The sequence below is a fragment of the Glycine max genome, chromosome 18 (assembly GCF_000004515.6).
Source record: "Glycine max cultivar Williams 82 chromosome 18, Glycine_max_v4.0, whole genome shotgun sequence".
In the NCBI taxonomy this organism is placed as follows: domain Eukaryota; kingdom Viridiplantae; phylum Streptophyta; class Magnoliopsida; order Fabales; family Fabaceae; genus Glycine; species Glycine max.
This window is the reverse complement of record NC_038254.2, coordinates 21,078,435-21,093,766: the sequence shown is the minus strand read 5'-3', so window position 1 is coordinate 21,093,766 and position 15,332 is coordinate 21,078,435. Positions and strand designations below refer to the sequence as shown.

Below are 15,332 nucleotides of genomic sequence, written 5' to 3'. Positions count from 1 at the left end.
ATCAAGAGTCCTGCCGGATCATCGTGCCAACATTGTGCACAACTGGAATCCTGTCGAGACATTGTGCAAACACTGTACGCGTCAGGAATCCTGCCAGATTACTATGTGAAACACTGTGCAAATACTATATGCATGGGGAATCCTGCCAAGGCATTGAGCAAACATTGTTCATGGTACTATGCATCAAAGATTCCTATGCAGACGTGGTACAAACACTACTCATGGTACTATAGTTGAAATTATTGGTGCAATCTCGACCATTAAAAAAGTTGGAGTGATGAACAATGTTGGATCTATAAGAACAATATTGTCATATCATCACCTTATAAATTAGACTCATAACATATTCTTCATAACACATCAACCCCTTCACCTGATAACTTTTGATTCATTATCAAATATATAGCTTATTCACATACATCACAGCTTAGTATAACCATGTCAAGCATAAATCAAGCAGTCTCTACTGTAGTCCACTACAATGCCTATGTATCCGATTGTAACATTGGCATAGAGTTTAAGAGCGAAAAAAATGTACTTGTTTCTATGAAGAGAGGCATGACCTTGAATGCCTTGAAAATAAAATCCAACAAAAGATGGGTCTAAATCGAGGTCAAAGCATCACAACAGTCATTTATCGACATCTCGTAACTGTCAGGTTAGGCATGTTTAGTTACCAGGTTGTTACCGTCAATGACGATGGGGATATTGACGACATGTTTAATGTTTATAACCGACATGAATGCATAAGTTGCTTTGAGTTGCTCGTACAATACAAACAACAACCTTCTTCTACCACTAATGTCGAAACAACCAATCTATCACCACAAATTCAGCAAACACAATATACTAACTACCATACTAACACAAAGGTCCATGTTCTTACACCCTAAAACCATGCATGCCCAAAAATGATTGTTACATCCTCATTTTGAACCTACTAAATTTGGTGCACACATTAGCTCATATACACAACTGCTTAGTGGATCATCAGATTACTATGTGACAGCTCTACAACTTTTGAACTTAAATGAGCCCCCCAACCTAGATGCCCAACCAACTACTCAATCTCAAAGAAACGAAATGTCACACAACTATCATGGTGAAAACAGGTTGTCAGATGAAGTAGTTGGTGACTTCAGTAACAATGAAGACGAAATTATGACGATCAATGATGACAACAACATCAATGAAAATGACGATAATGACATCCAATTTCTTTTTCAACCGATGACAACTGAAAATGTCTATCGTCCATATCCAAATTGCATTGATGTTGGTGACAACCAAGTGGTAGAGAACCCTTACTATAGGCATTTTTTGGACCTACCACAACAATTTGAATCGCATGATGGCGAGCTATATGTTGGTTAGCGATTCCATCAATTGAAGGACCTCAAACACACAGTAAAAATGTGGCACATTAAGAACCATGTCACTTTCAAACACAAGAGGTGTGCGAAGGGTACATGGGTCTTGTCTGGTCGAGTTGAGGGGTGCCAATGGAAACTTAGAGTGTCAAAATGAAAAAATTTAAAACTTTGGGAAATTAGAATGATTGAAGGGCCTCACATATGCATCATGCCCACCATTTCACAAGATCACAATAAGATGGATTCCAAACTCATGCCAAAATATCCTTCCAATGGTTAAATAAAATGAGCACCTAATCGTTCCAACATTCATCGCATTCATTAGGCAAGAATTCGGCTAAACCATTACATATTGAAAAACATGCCTAGTAAAACAATGGGCCCTCGAGAAGGTATATGGTAATTAGGAAGATTCATACAACATACTTCCCAAATATCTGCAAGCATTGCAACTATTCGTCAATGGAATAATTGTCAGACTTCAACCAAAACTTGCACTAGACGAGTTGGGACAACCAATTCTAAACAAGGTCATATTCCATTGACTTTTTTGGTCATTTAAGGCATGCATCGATGCATTTGCATTCTATGAACTCATGGTGCAAATCGATGGAACATGACTTTATGGACGATACAAAGGGACACTATTAATAGCAATTGCACGAGATTGGGCAAATAATATATTTGCATTAGCATTTGTCATTGTTTAGGGCAAGACAACAGATGGTTGACACTGTGACACCCTCTACCCCTCACATATATATTAATAAAGGAATAAAAAATTCAAATATTAATTAAAAGTATTTTTAAAACATTTTTAAATACAAGCTTTTCAAATGAGTAAAAGGCTCGCATTCACTTTCTTTTACATCATATTCAAACTTGTCCAAATAAATAATAAAGTCATCTCGACTCAAAGAAAGTCATATAAGTCTCATACAATTAATATAGAACCTATATCCTAATGTCACATCCTATCAGAGCGTGGTGTTCCCGTATCCTCTAGCATGAGGTTCTTCATAGTCATCCGCCTATTCATCTACTCCCCCGAACACAAGGTTCAAGATCATCACAGGATCCAAACACAAACAGCAAACCGGGAGTGAGTTATCACATTGCTAACTACTAGGGAGAAACAACACAACATATAGTAGCCAAATACAATTTACTTAGCATATCTCACATTATTTCATCACTTTGTCATTCATCAATCACACTTTTCATCCATCAATCACACCTTTCAATCATCAATCATTATACACAGGAATCACACACTCCGATCAAGACATAATAACACATCAATTTCATAATAAACAATGAGCAAGCGTATGCGACAGTTATGCTAAGACTCAAGCCTATATGCAATGTGGTACCATGTCAGTGAAAAACCACCCTGGGGCGCTTAGGAGTACATAACAAGACACACCACACAATGGGTTTGTCAGGTCACTCTCACTAAGTAAGATCATAGGGAGACCAGTCAGGGTCACGATGTTTTGCGAGAATGCTCCAACCATATGGGATCAACATAGGCTTAAAGGAGCACTCAAACCTGGTGACCCCCAAGGCCTACACTCCGAAGAGTCCGTCAGGGTCTCTCCCTCCTGATTCAGGTCCAACCCCTAAAATTATTTTAGCACACAGACTCTATCTATGAACTATACAAAACACACGACTCCTCAATTGTTCTTAAAATAATTTTAACTCGTCGCCCTTTAAGGGTCTTATCATTAACTCGTCGCCCAAAAAGGGACTTAGCATCAACTCGTCGCCCTAAAAGGGACTTAACATCAACTCGTCGCCCTAAAAGGGACTTAGCATTAACTCGTCGCCCTTGAAGGGACTTATGATCGTGTGATTGTACAATTCATAGTTCACAACTCAATGCACATATATATCTCAATCATATACATACTCAATTTATCACATACACTTAATCCCAATCACAATGGTATAATCTCAATTTAACATGTTATCACACCTCATGAATCATGTACACTTTACCTATGAACTATGCAATACACACATCTACACAATTGTTTTCAAAATCATTTTAACTCGTCGCCCTTTAAGGGTCTTATCATTAACTCGTCGCCCAAAAAGAGACTTAGCATCAACTCGTCGCCCTAAAAGGGACTTAACATCAACTCGTCGCCCTAAAAGGGACTTAGCATTAACTCGTCGCCCTTGAAGGGACTTATGATCGTGTGATTGTACAATTCATAGTTCACAACTCAATGCACATATATATCTCAATCATATACATACTCAATTTATCACATACACTTAATCTCAATCACAATGGTATAATCTCAATTTAACATGTTATCACACCTCATGAATCATGTACACTTTACCTATGAATTATGCAATACACACATCTACACAATTGTTTTCAAAATCATTTTAACTCGTCGGGTTCCCACAGTGGATCCCATCACAATATTCGTCGCCCTTAAAGGGTCTTACAATTGTGTGATTGCACAGTTCATAGTTCACAACTCAATACACACATCTCATCTCAATACACATGTATTTCATCATCCGTCACATGTTCAATTTATCACATACTCACAGTTTGAATCATCATTTCATAACCTCAACATAACAATTTATACAAAAGATCTCATCACAACATGGGGTGTAAAATCCCTGAAATAGTTTCTCACAATTATATCAAAATCAATTAATCAAATTCATGGGTTAAACACAAAGACATCAAGAGCACTCAAGTTTATCAATCAATTCTCATCAAGACATCAATTGGTACATAGAACACAATAATATTATATTTATAATCATAAAGAGAAAATTATAATTCAATAAACATCCCAAAATAAATCCAAATTTAGTTCTCTAAGGATCCCTACACATGTTCATTCTAATCCCCAATTGCGATAAACTCATCCCTTACCTCTGAGCGGACTCACGTGTCTTTAGCCAATGATAGTAACATCTATAGCGGTTCCCTGAGATTCCTTCAGTTATTCCTCCGACTGCTCCGATAGAATTCCCAAATGTCAGAGAGACGGAGAAGAGATTGAAACCTCCACTTGTACTGTCTTCATGAGATTCCTTTTTCTCCCTCCACGAATATTATCCCCAAAATCCCAACGGTGCAAGTGTGCGCAATTGAATTTCGAACAACATATCCAAATTTCATGAAAATCCAATGGTTAACGAAATCGGGATCGTAGTTTTACCGAGACAGTTTTGGGTTTCTGCGGGAAATTGAAATGCTACAATGCGAAGGGTTTTGCTCTAAGCTCAGAAATGATCTTGAAATTCCCAACGGTGAGAATGTTCGAAATTGGGTTGCAAACATGGTACTCAAATTTCACAACGATCCAACGGTGAACGTATCCGAGATCATCGTTTTTCTGAGATAGGTTTGGTGGGCTGCGGGAAAAAGAAAGGGTTTTGAGAGGAGACGGAGAAAAACGAAAATGAGGCCAAAAAGAGGCACCTGACTTAACATAACTATTTATACCTAGGGTATTTAGCCTATTATTTGCTCTATATTTATTTATTTATTTATTTTATAAAAAAAACTCTATTTTATTTTCTACCAAACAAATAAATGAAATATTCTTTTTATTTTCTCTCAAATCATTATTTTAATTAATAATTATATCTCCTTATTTATTTATTTATAAAATCTCATCATTTTTCTAAAACTCTATTTATTTATAAATAACAATTTTTTTTAAACTAGATTACAAAAATTGGGATGTTACAGACACTTTTTTTTTTTTGCAAAACTTGAGAACCCACATCATACCACAATAAGGTATATGCCTAATCTTTGATAGGTACGATTCCATCAGAAGTGCATACAAACAACCAGATAGTTGGTGGACAACAGAAAACTCATTGCATGTGTTCTGCATTCAACACATTGGGAAAAATTACAAAAAACAATTTAAAAGTAAAGACGAAAGGAAAAGCATCTTGAGTATGAGTAATATATTTTTTAAAATTTAAATTCACATTATTTTATTATTTAAAATTAAATTGACAATCATATTTACATTTTTTTCAAACAACAGGGTATGCCATGACCCAACCAGAGTTCTTTTGTCCTTATTACCTGTTACAATAAGACAACCCATATAGCATTATGATCAAATTCTGGGAGCAATGGACTTTGGCATGGGATGATGGAAAGCAGTGGGGACACTTGACCACTAATTTGGCAGAGCTAGTGAAGTCGGTTCTAAAAAAATGAGAAATTTTTCAATCTATGCCTTGGTCAAAGCCACGTATGAGAATTTGAACAAATATTTCGTCGACCGTGGGACTCAAGCTGATGCAATGATTGCCTCCAGACAAGTTTACACACTGATTCTGGCCAAGTTCATCAATGAAGAAGAAACTAAGTATAACACTCATTTCGTTCAGCAATTTGACTGCCAAAGATTTGAGTTTCAAGTTGAAGAAAGGGTGAATTCGAGAGAGAGGTGTCACATGTAAAAATTCCCTCTGAGGCAGGATCAAAGAACATGTGATTATGAGAAGCCTCAAAAGCTACACATGACATGTGCACGTGTGATTGCTGCATGTAAGCACATCAATATAAATTACTTGCAATATGTACATCCAGTGTACACATCGGACTACATGTCAAGTGTGTACAAAGTCTCGTTAGCATGCATGTGTCATCACAATTATTGACTACCATATGAAGGACCATGATTATGTGTCAATCCAGTCATAAGGAGAAATAAAAAATGTCAACCAATATCAACAAGAATGCGGACTAATATGGATGAGAGAGAAAGAGGTCAATCAAAACATTGCTTAATCTACCGACTAGTAGGTCATTAAAAAAATAGATGTTCTCACCGTCCTGGAAGTTCTAGTCAAACAATTTAATTTTCTTTTTTTTTTGTTTACTATTTATGTTATCAATGTATTTAATTTTGTTGGAAATTATATGCTTTAATTATATAAATCACTCTACATATATAAATTAGAAAAAATCATCTAACACGAGATTGTTTTTAGAAAGAATTCTTTAACGGGATCTTTTTAGCTATTTTTCTTTAACTAGAGTGATTTTAGGGATATTCTCAATTTCTTATCTTCTTTAATATATTATTTTCATTTTTATTTCTAATCTCTTTTTAAATATATTTTTAAATAAGTCATCAATGGTTAAAAAAAATTATATCACAATATAAAATATTTATCATACATATAAAATATAATTTATTTTATAATATTTTTTTTATCTCACACTTTCATTATATTATAATTTTATAATAAAAGTATTTATGTATTATAATTTTAATTGTATAAAATAAATTGTTATTATTATGTGCAAATACACATGTTAAAATACTACTTAGAATTAATATCCTTATTTATATTCTCTAACTTTTATTTTTAATTAATTCCCTTTATTTATATTATTTTATCATTTTAAAAAAATTTACACTATGAACATAAATATGTATTGTATGTTTGCGTTAAAATTTCCAATTTTGGGATGTTTGATAATTAGTGGTCTTCAATTTCAACATGAGGGATTCTCCAAAATTCTTGGCAATCAATAGTTTGGGATTGAAAATGTTTCACCTTGACCAACTTCACCAAGCATAAAACCATAATGAGCATTTAGCAAACCAGAAAACAAGGGACCTGACAAATGACAACTTTTGACTTCAGGTGGCACTATACCGTTTTCCACAAATTCAACAAATTCAGAAAAGGTTCCTCACCTAACTCCTTCCAAAGTATGACATAGGTGACAGTACCCTTTTACTACGACTATTCCATTTTTTTTTCCCTTTCTATCAATCTAGACATAGCCATAGATTTAGGGTTTGGAGGTGATTTTACAAATCTTTCAGGTAAATTTTCAAATATCTAGAAACAAAGTAGAGTTGGATATTCTTGCTCTGGATTCCATGCTGTTATGGAATTGACTTCCTTTGCGGCTCTATTATTGCTTTCTTCATGCCATTATGGTTCTTATTTCCTTTTGCATCTTCATGTATTTCTTCATAAGATTGAGGTGCCAGAGTGAAGGCAGGTGTCTGGTAGCACAACATTTTTAAACTGATTTTTGGAAAGCAATAAAAAGTGAGAGGGAATCAATAAGGGATTGTTATTTTTTGTTATGCTGTCTTGCTATCTTCTTTTTTGAAAAATGAAAATAAAGGCTACAAGTTGTTGAGGGCCAAAATTTTAGGTTCATGGAGTCTTCTTGTGCTTTGATCAATGATTATGGGGGCAAGACTCAAGACGCAATATGTTTATGTACGAGTTACTTCAAAAACAAGAACCACATCTTTCAAAAACAAGAACCACATCTTTGATGTGTTTTCAGCTCTAAATTGTAATTTTTTGGTAGAGATAAGTTTGAGAGATACATCCAGTAGTTACACCCCTGGTCATCATGGGAACTCGCCGCGAAGCCTCGGGTGCAGACTCGAAAGTGCAGGTATTGGTCCAATGGAAAGGCTTATCTCCGGACGACACCACTTGGGAGGATTGGGACTAGTTAAAGTCAGCCTGCGACCTTGAGGACAAGGTCCTTTTTGAAGTTGGCGGGAATGATAAGAAGAATACAGAACCAGCAATACCAAGGGAGAAATCAACGAGAAAGGTCACCATACCTGGCTACTTGCGGACTATGTCTAACGGTCCTCTGCTGCTGAGCTGTCCTTGTCGGCCACATTGTTGCAATTTAGGATTTCCTAGGATTCTGTAATAGCACAAAATGCCAAATTCTGTTAGAGACAGACTAGTATAAATAGCAGAATCATGTAATAAAGCAGGAATGAAAAAAAGCTTGTTTTTCTTCTTTTTCTGTTCTAAGGAGGCCACTGGCCCTTGAAGCCAGGCTTTTTCTTCCTAGCTCCTAACAGATACCCATTAGTTAGATACTAGAATAGTTGGAGTTAGTTAGTTAGTTGAGGGCTAGAATAATTAGAAAAATAAAGCATGTTACCTATAAATAGGAATAGGGGTTAACACTTGAGAGTAGTAATTAGCCAATTGGAGAGTTAGTATTGTGGCTAGGGAGAGTCCTGGATCTCTTGAATATCCATGGAAATTGTGCATTCTTTCTGTTCATCAATAACAGTGTGTTCTTTGTGTGCTCAACCTGAACCAGTTTCTATCTTACACTAGAAAAGATACCTCCTCTTTTCTTGTAGGAAACCGAGTTCTTATCTATCTCAACTAACCTTATTTGCTTCCTAGGAGTTGAAAATAAGTATTTTGAATTTTCCTCACTATCCATTACTTATGTTTGATGTCATCTGTGTGTGTGTTTATGCGTGGCTACTTTTTATTTGCTTTACAATATGTTTCTCATTGTCTATATACTGCAGCCTTGGTTTTAATTTGTGAAAAATTACAGGCAAATGTGGCCAATGTAACCTCTCAAACTGTGAGCCACAATAGCATTGCAGACTGCAACTTAAAATGCTGACTGACTGCAGCATATTATGTTGTTTTTGACTTTTCCTTTAATTGAAATTCCATAGTTCTGACATTGTATAAATAAAGATATTTTATTCATAGATGCTAAAACTTGTATAATATCTCACACTCTTGCAATATGCCACAGCTAGAAGACTGCCTATTATACTATTCTCGACCTCTTGCTAATAGCAGGGCCGGTATATTCTCACAATGATAAATCAGTATCACCCTAATGAAGAAAATTTCCTATATAGTAGGATTTTTACAATATACATATTTATCTAGCAGGCTAAGCACTTGAATTCATATCTGATCAACATAAATCATGATCTGTCTGAATCCGATTGTTAGTTGGCTTCCCAATTTGTAGGCAATCAATTGGTGGGACAGTTGGAGTTTTCAATTCACCATAAGTCTGCCAGCAGAAAGGATTGTATAGATGGTATTGTTCTTGAATTGGTTTTAACTCAACAGAGGTTAGAGAAACATCTACACAAGGTAGGTTATCACTGCAGGCAAAGTGAACTGGCTTAACGGTGTATGTCCCCCTTATCCTTTCATAGTTGATTCCGGCAAGAGACACAGCTGACGTTTGGTTTTTGCAGGTTCTTTTGTCGCAGTAGAATTGATCAATCACAATTGGGAGTTCAACTTCAGAAACTTGTATGTTTGAGAATAGCACTCCTTGTACAGAACCTGATCCACCCTGCAGATATACATGTTAACTTGTAAGAGATCATAATTTTCTATCAAGTTTTAGAATGGAAATGAAGTTTGGGACTTCTGATTGAATCATATTTAGCATTGATAACACAGAAATGTTGAATTAATTGGATTAAAGACTACTAGAAAAATACAATTTTTACTGCATTTTGGAATAGCTACTCGGTTTTGCAATTTCTCATTACCTGAAAAATTATGTAGAAAGCAGTTCAAGGTTAAAAATTGACTTCAAATGTACTCATTTGAGCTCCCAGAAGTTTCACAACCAATTCAGAACAGATTATCTTGTCATTGTAATGGCTAATCATTCTAATACCACTTAATGGTATAAACTGATTTTGAAGTCAAATTTTCTGGTTAACTCGTAAAACATATACTTTATCTTGTAACTTGGGAAAGACATTGCATTACTCATATTTTACCTGCCATGTTTTGATTCTGACACCATTCATTGTGTTGTGCATGTTGACATCCCTGACAGTAATGTTGGAGACACAGGCTCTGGTGTTATCCTTTCCTAGACTTCCAATGCTGATTCCATGCCCTGGTCCACAGTTGACATTGTGTACATATATGTTCGAGCATCCAGTTTGTATCGAAATACAGTCATCTCCTGCAAAATAATTGAAATTTAAATATATTGAGCCAACTTGGACCATTTATGTCAGTAAGTCTACATCATGTGTTTTACTTTAATTTTTTGTCCATTTGCAATCATCCCCCTCCAAAGTTTTGGCTCAGCTTATAATGGACCACAGGTTGTGCCATTTTCATCCAGCCTAAGGTGCGAAGGACTCGAGAAATGTGGGGCAGAAGTTATAACTTCTAATGAGACAAGATTGATGGCGAGAAATACAAAATCAAAAGCTCTTGTTTATGGAACTAACAGAGTACTATTCAATTGGGTGATGCAGTGTGGATTTTACGGTTGACACGTGCCATGTAGCATATGACTTGCAGGCATTGGAAGGTACTTTTGTTGATATGTGTCCAACATGGTTGTGGATAAGATAAGATAATGCCATGCCATTTTGAGAATCATAGAAAATGCATAGAACTTTGTTTTTTAGTTTTCTTCTTGTCTTGAACTTTCATTTTCATTTTAGCTAATGTCTCTATCTCCTACATTGCCCTATGAATGTTCAAATGAAATGGAAATATTCCATAACTTACCGCAGGCCATAGAGCTGCTGTATATCAACACATCTTTGGAGTTCTGAAGGTGAATTCCATCTGTGTTAGGACTGTCCCCAGGAGATGATATGGTCACATCATGGACCATGACCCCATTACAGTTGTCAAACTTGAGGTGGCATTGTGGACTATTTTGAATTGTAATGCCTGTAACTGTTGGATTAAAACTCCCATAGAACCGCAATGCCTGTGCATAAAAATAAAAATAAAAATCACCTTCGTTATGTTCCAATAATAACTCCCAAACATGAATCAAATTGGTTTTGTTAAAGGTTTCAAAAGGTCCTCACAGTTGGCTTGACGGATGGCATTTTTCCTCCCATCTCACTTTGAATCTAGTACAATCACATAGGTATAAAAATAATTAGGCTCAGGTGAGTAAAAAAATTTCAATGTAAGATACTCTAAGCAATAAGGAAATCAGGAGTACTATCAACATAGCCCGTGATAATTAAAATTTATTAAAACTTACAAAATTATGAATAAGATTTGTTAAATAAGAAGTGAGATCTACAAATAGTTAATTTCAATCAACAATAAAAAGTATTAAAAAAAAGTACATTAAAGAGTGTGTTGCTTGAAAAAAATAACAATTACCGGCAGTGGGGGACTTGGGCTCCCTACTGTGTGGTTTAAAGGGACAATGAGCTTTTCTTCATCATCTATAGGATCATCATATTGATTATCTTGCCACCACACTGAGCCTCTTCCATCAATGATGCCATTTCCTTGGATGGTAATTCCTACCAACTTGGAAAATTCCAACCACTGTAGAAGTCCTTTGCCCCAAGCTTTGGGGCTTGTTGGTGCAACAATGGTGCCATCAAGCTGACAAAAATATAAACCTTATTAACATCACTTCAACTGAATTCTCGATTGCTACAGAATGCATAATGAACAGGGACAATCACGTGTAGAGGTAAATATGTGAAAATATATAAAGGATAATAGGAATAGGTTGTTTATTTTATTTTACTTTATCTTAAAGTGGTGGTGTAGAAGAGTTTGTCCTTGGTCACGTAATCCTGTCGTTTATGCTAAACTTATTTAACCATATTTTTCCATCATACGTACGATTTCTTGGTTAAAGATTAACTGTCTTTTATCGTTTCACATTACAAGTCGCTTTCTCCCCCTCTCATTTTATTTTTATTTTTTTTATCTTTGTCAATAATTCCAAATGAACTTCACTGAAATAATTTTTAAATTGGTGAAGTTCACTTAATCAATTGCTTTATTGTTTACATGATTTTATTTATTTATTTAATCAATATGTCTTTATAATTTTTTCACAATTATAATATATTTTCGAAGATTCATCTCGATATGTTAATTTGTCCACCGAAAAACAAGATAACTATCCTGGAAAATACTTAATTTATTAATTTCTTTTCTCTTAAAAATGATGCGTTATTTTTAACTTCTTTACTTCTAAAATTTAAATTCTTTTAAATAAATTAAATTTATTCTCATTATCATTTAAAATACTATTATTTTATTTATTATTTATATTTTATTTAAATAAACTATAAATATTTTCTGAAATATTTTAATTGATATTTTAAAATTTTAACTAAATGTAAAATGATTCATGCGAAAATGACAGACATGTGTTCTGTCTTTACCTGAATGACAAAAAAGTTGACGTTATTTTCTGATGCCAAATCACATTTGGCTTATGAACACACTTGTGGGCTATCATGTTATTTAGTTTCTTTTCATTTTTTTCCTGTTATTTTCTCTCTTTCTCTCTCTGTTTATTCCTGCTACTTTCTCTCTTTGGGTTTGATATGTTACCTGGAAAACGATGCTGGGTTTACAGTATGGGCCCGAGAATGAAATGGGCCCTACAAAGAATGCGTAGTCTGCTGGGACGAGCATGGTTGATGATTCAATTTTACAAGCTTCAGCCCAAGCCTCTTGAAATGCCTGCATTGCATTTCAATGTATATACAGATGCTTCTATTACAGTACCAACTTGGCAACTTCCACAAAAAATAATAAGTATAATAAAAAAATACAATACCAAGTACCAACTTAAGATAACAATTTAATTAGAATTATTTACTGTCATTCAATTACAAGTTGCTATGTGTAGTAAATTTATCATTTTTTTATTCAAATTTATCAATTTTTATCATAATTACTTTAAAAGTTATATTTATGATGATTTCTAATTGATTGATATTATAAATTTTTTAACACTTAAATGTGTGTGCATATAATGTATTGAATTTAAAAACATAATTTATTTGCATATTTAATAGCTTCACAATTAAAATACGTTTTCTATACGTTAAAAAGATACTATATTAAATACTAGGTGGTGCTGAGATCACTGATTCCAGACTAGGTTTGTCCTATTTGGAAAAACATAGCTTACCAGCGTTTTGTGTTCTATAAACTAAAAATTGTTGTAGAAAGTGTGACTTAACTGTCGTAACGAGAATCATTTTTCAAGTGGGTCCTACCCCTCTGGCTTGTTCTTGGGTCTTCACTTTTCTGTATTTTTCACTACCTGTTTTGCTCTTACTCTATGGTCACGGTAAACTTTCTTTAATGGCATAAGCAACATCCCAAACAGAGAAGACAGAAGAAAACAATTCTTTATGCTCCTAATGGCCTATATTTTACCAATTACCATTAACTTGGTTAGCTGAACCCAGATCATTTCAAGTTAGTAAAAGAAAAATTCTAACTTCTTATTTATGGGCAGGGTTATAAACTGAAATCAATAACCTTAATTCTAATCTCAATATTGTAGTTTTGAAGATTTATGTAATTGCTACATTATTATAATTTTGACCCCGCTATACTTTTTTGTAACCTTTGTAATTGCATGAGCCAAACTGTGAGCACAAAAGTAAATTTAAAAGCTGTCTAAAAGTGCACTCCCAAAAGTTCTCATAGGAATACTGAAAATTTAAAATATAATATTTTAGAAAAAATTATAGCCACAAACAGTCAAACATCATAAAATATTCTCCCCTTTACTTTCCTAGTAAATTTCATCATACCTTTGCAATGTTAAACTTGTTAGCAGAAGGAACAATGAATTCTATGATAAACTGAAAATTCTTGGTCTTGCATGTTAAACTTGTTAGCAGAAGGTACATCAAAACCATTTGCTGAGTGAGTGTAATGAGGTTCAGGAAGAGTTTACCTTGGTGTCATCAGATTTTCCATCTCCCTTGGCTCCAAAATCTAGCACATTGAAGGTGGTGGCGGAAGAATGGCCACCACCATTGTAAGCCTTTGGTGGTGGAGTTGTGGGGGTATCATCACTTGGTGGTGTTGGATATGGTGGTGAGGGAGTGTTTTTATGTTGTGGCGGAGGCTTTGGTAATGTTGGTGTGCCTTTGTGTGATGATGGAGGCTTTGATTTTGATCCTCCACCATGGTACTTGTTGTGAGCATTGCCATAATTTTTGCCTTTTTTCTTGTACACAGAAGCTGAGACATCCCTGCTTTGTCTCCAGTGCTTGCCTCTTCTTGCAATGCAGGCTTCAAAATTGAAGGACCAAATGAGAAATGCAATGAGGAGCATGTATGTGAAGCCCCTGAAACTCAAGCCACTCATTTTGGTAGAATGTGAACAGAAATTGAGAGAGTACTATAGAGTAGTGAGAGAGGTAGAGAGACAAAACACAAGAGTGCTTCTTTTCTTTGCGTTGCCAATAAAACAAGTGACGGCTATGCTTATATAAGGAGAGCACTTCGAGGCTAATAATAATTGTGCAGGCAAATACGAGGCATTAAAATATATTCTTGATAATGCCAGACATTTATGATTTTCATTCTCCTTCCCCTCCATTTTATTTTTCATTAATTAGTTAGTTTTCCTTTTTGTGAATTTTGGTTTGGTGGGGCATTGGAGACTGCTATTGTCTTGCCACATACACAAACAAAGTCATTGCATGTGACCAAACAAAGCGACAGTTAAAGGGTGGCTACCATTGTATTTTAACCATGGCTTGTGCATGTCCTTCATAATTACTACTCTATGGCTGAACTGAAGCCTCAAGCCAAATCTTCCAGCAGTCTTGTCCAATTTTCTTTTGCTTTTATAGCTTAAACCCATAATAATAATACCGTTATTGTTCCTTGATTAGTTCAAATTGTCAAAGACAAGTTAAAGGGTAGATAGATAGGAGCTAGACACAAATATTAATCATGTAGGACTAATCAACCAAAGAAAAAGTTCACAACAGGATGTGGATTTTATTATATATCCCTATCCCCTTCTCATTTTTTTTTTACAATTGTGCATTAATCACATTTCACCTGTTTGCTATTCCTCCATATAAATTGTGCATTAAAAAACATAAATTAATTAACTCTATTAATGTAACAAATCAAGATTTTGTGCAAAATCCAAAACAAAATAAATACACGTGAGTGGGTCTATAAGGTGTCAACGGCACACTAATTGTTCACAGGTCTTTTATGATCACGTGCAACCTTCACGGGCCAAGAGTTCTGTCACTTTGTCTTCTTAAGCATTGAGCCACACCTATGTGGTCAGAAAGACCCTCTAATTAAGCCTTCTGTTTTTTTTGTTCCTCTTTTTTCCTTATTTAACTGGAAGGCGAAACAATTGCTGCT

At 34.8% G+C, this 15,332-nt stretch overlaps 1 protein-coding gene and 1 long non-coding RNA gene across 3 annotated transcripts; one reads left to right on the top strand and one right to left on the bottom strand.

Moving 5' to 3' along the window:
* Nucleotides 1-8,885: 8,885 nt before the first annotated feature.
* On the bottom strand, nt 8,886-14,476 carry LOC100783813 (polygalacturonase At1g48100). Of its 2 annotated transcripts, XM_003551978.5 has the most exons (7): nt 13,891-14,470; nt 12,525-12,656; nt 11,325-11,555; nt 11,018-11,062; nt 10,707-10,914; nt 9,956-10,146; nt 8,886-9,516 (listed from the first exon to the last, which is right to left on the bottom strand). In XM_003551978.5, exons 1-7 carry the CDS (start codon nt 14,305-14,307, stop codon nt 9,124-9,126), a joined length of 1,617 nt encoding a protein of 538 aa, XP_003552026.1. In that variant the 5' UTR covers nt 14,308-14,470; the 3' UTR covers nt 8,886-9,123. The 2 variants fall into 2 exon arrangements, with proteins under 2 accessions (XP_003552026.1, XP_006602385.1); XM_006602322.4 differs by lacking the exon at nt 12,525-12,656 and having other exon boundaries at nt 13,891-14,476.
* LOC102661670 (uncharacterized) lies at nt 9,416-10,638 on the top strand. Its single transcript, XR_419478.4, has 3 exons — nt 9,416-9,538; nt 10,015-10,200; nt 10,292-10,638. It is a non-coding gene; the product is annotated as an uncharacterized lncRNA (long non-coding RNA).
* Nucleotides 14,477-15,332: the final 856 nt, after the last annotated feature.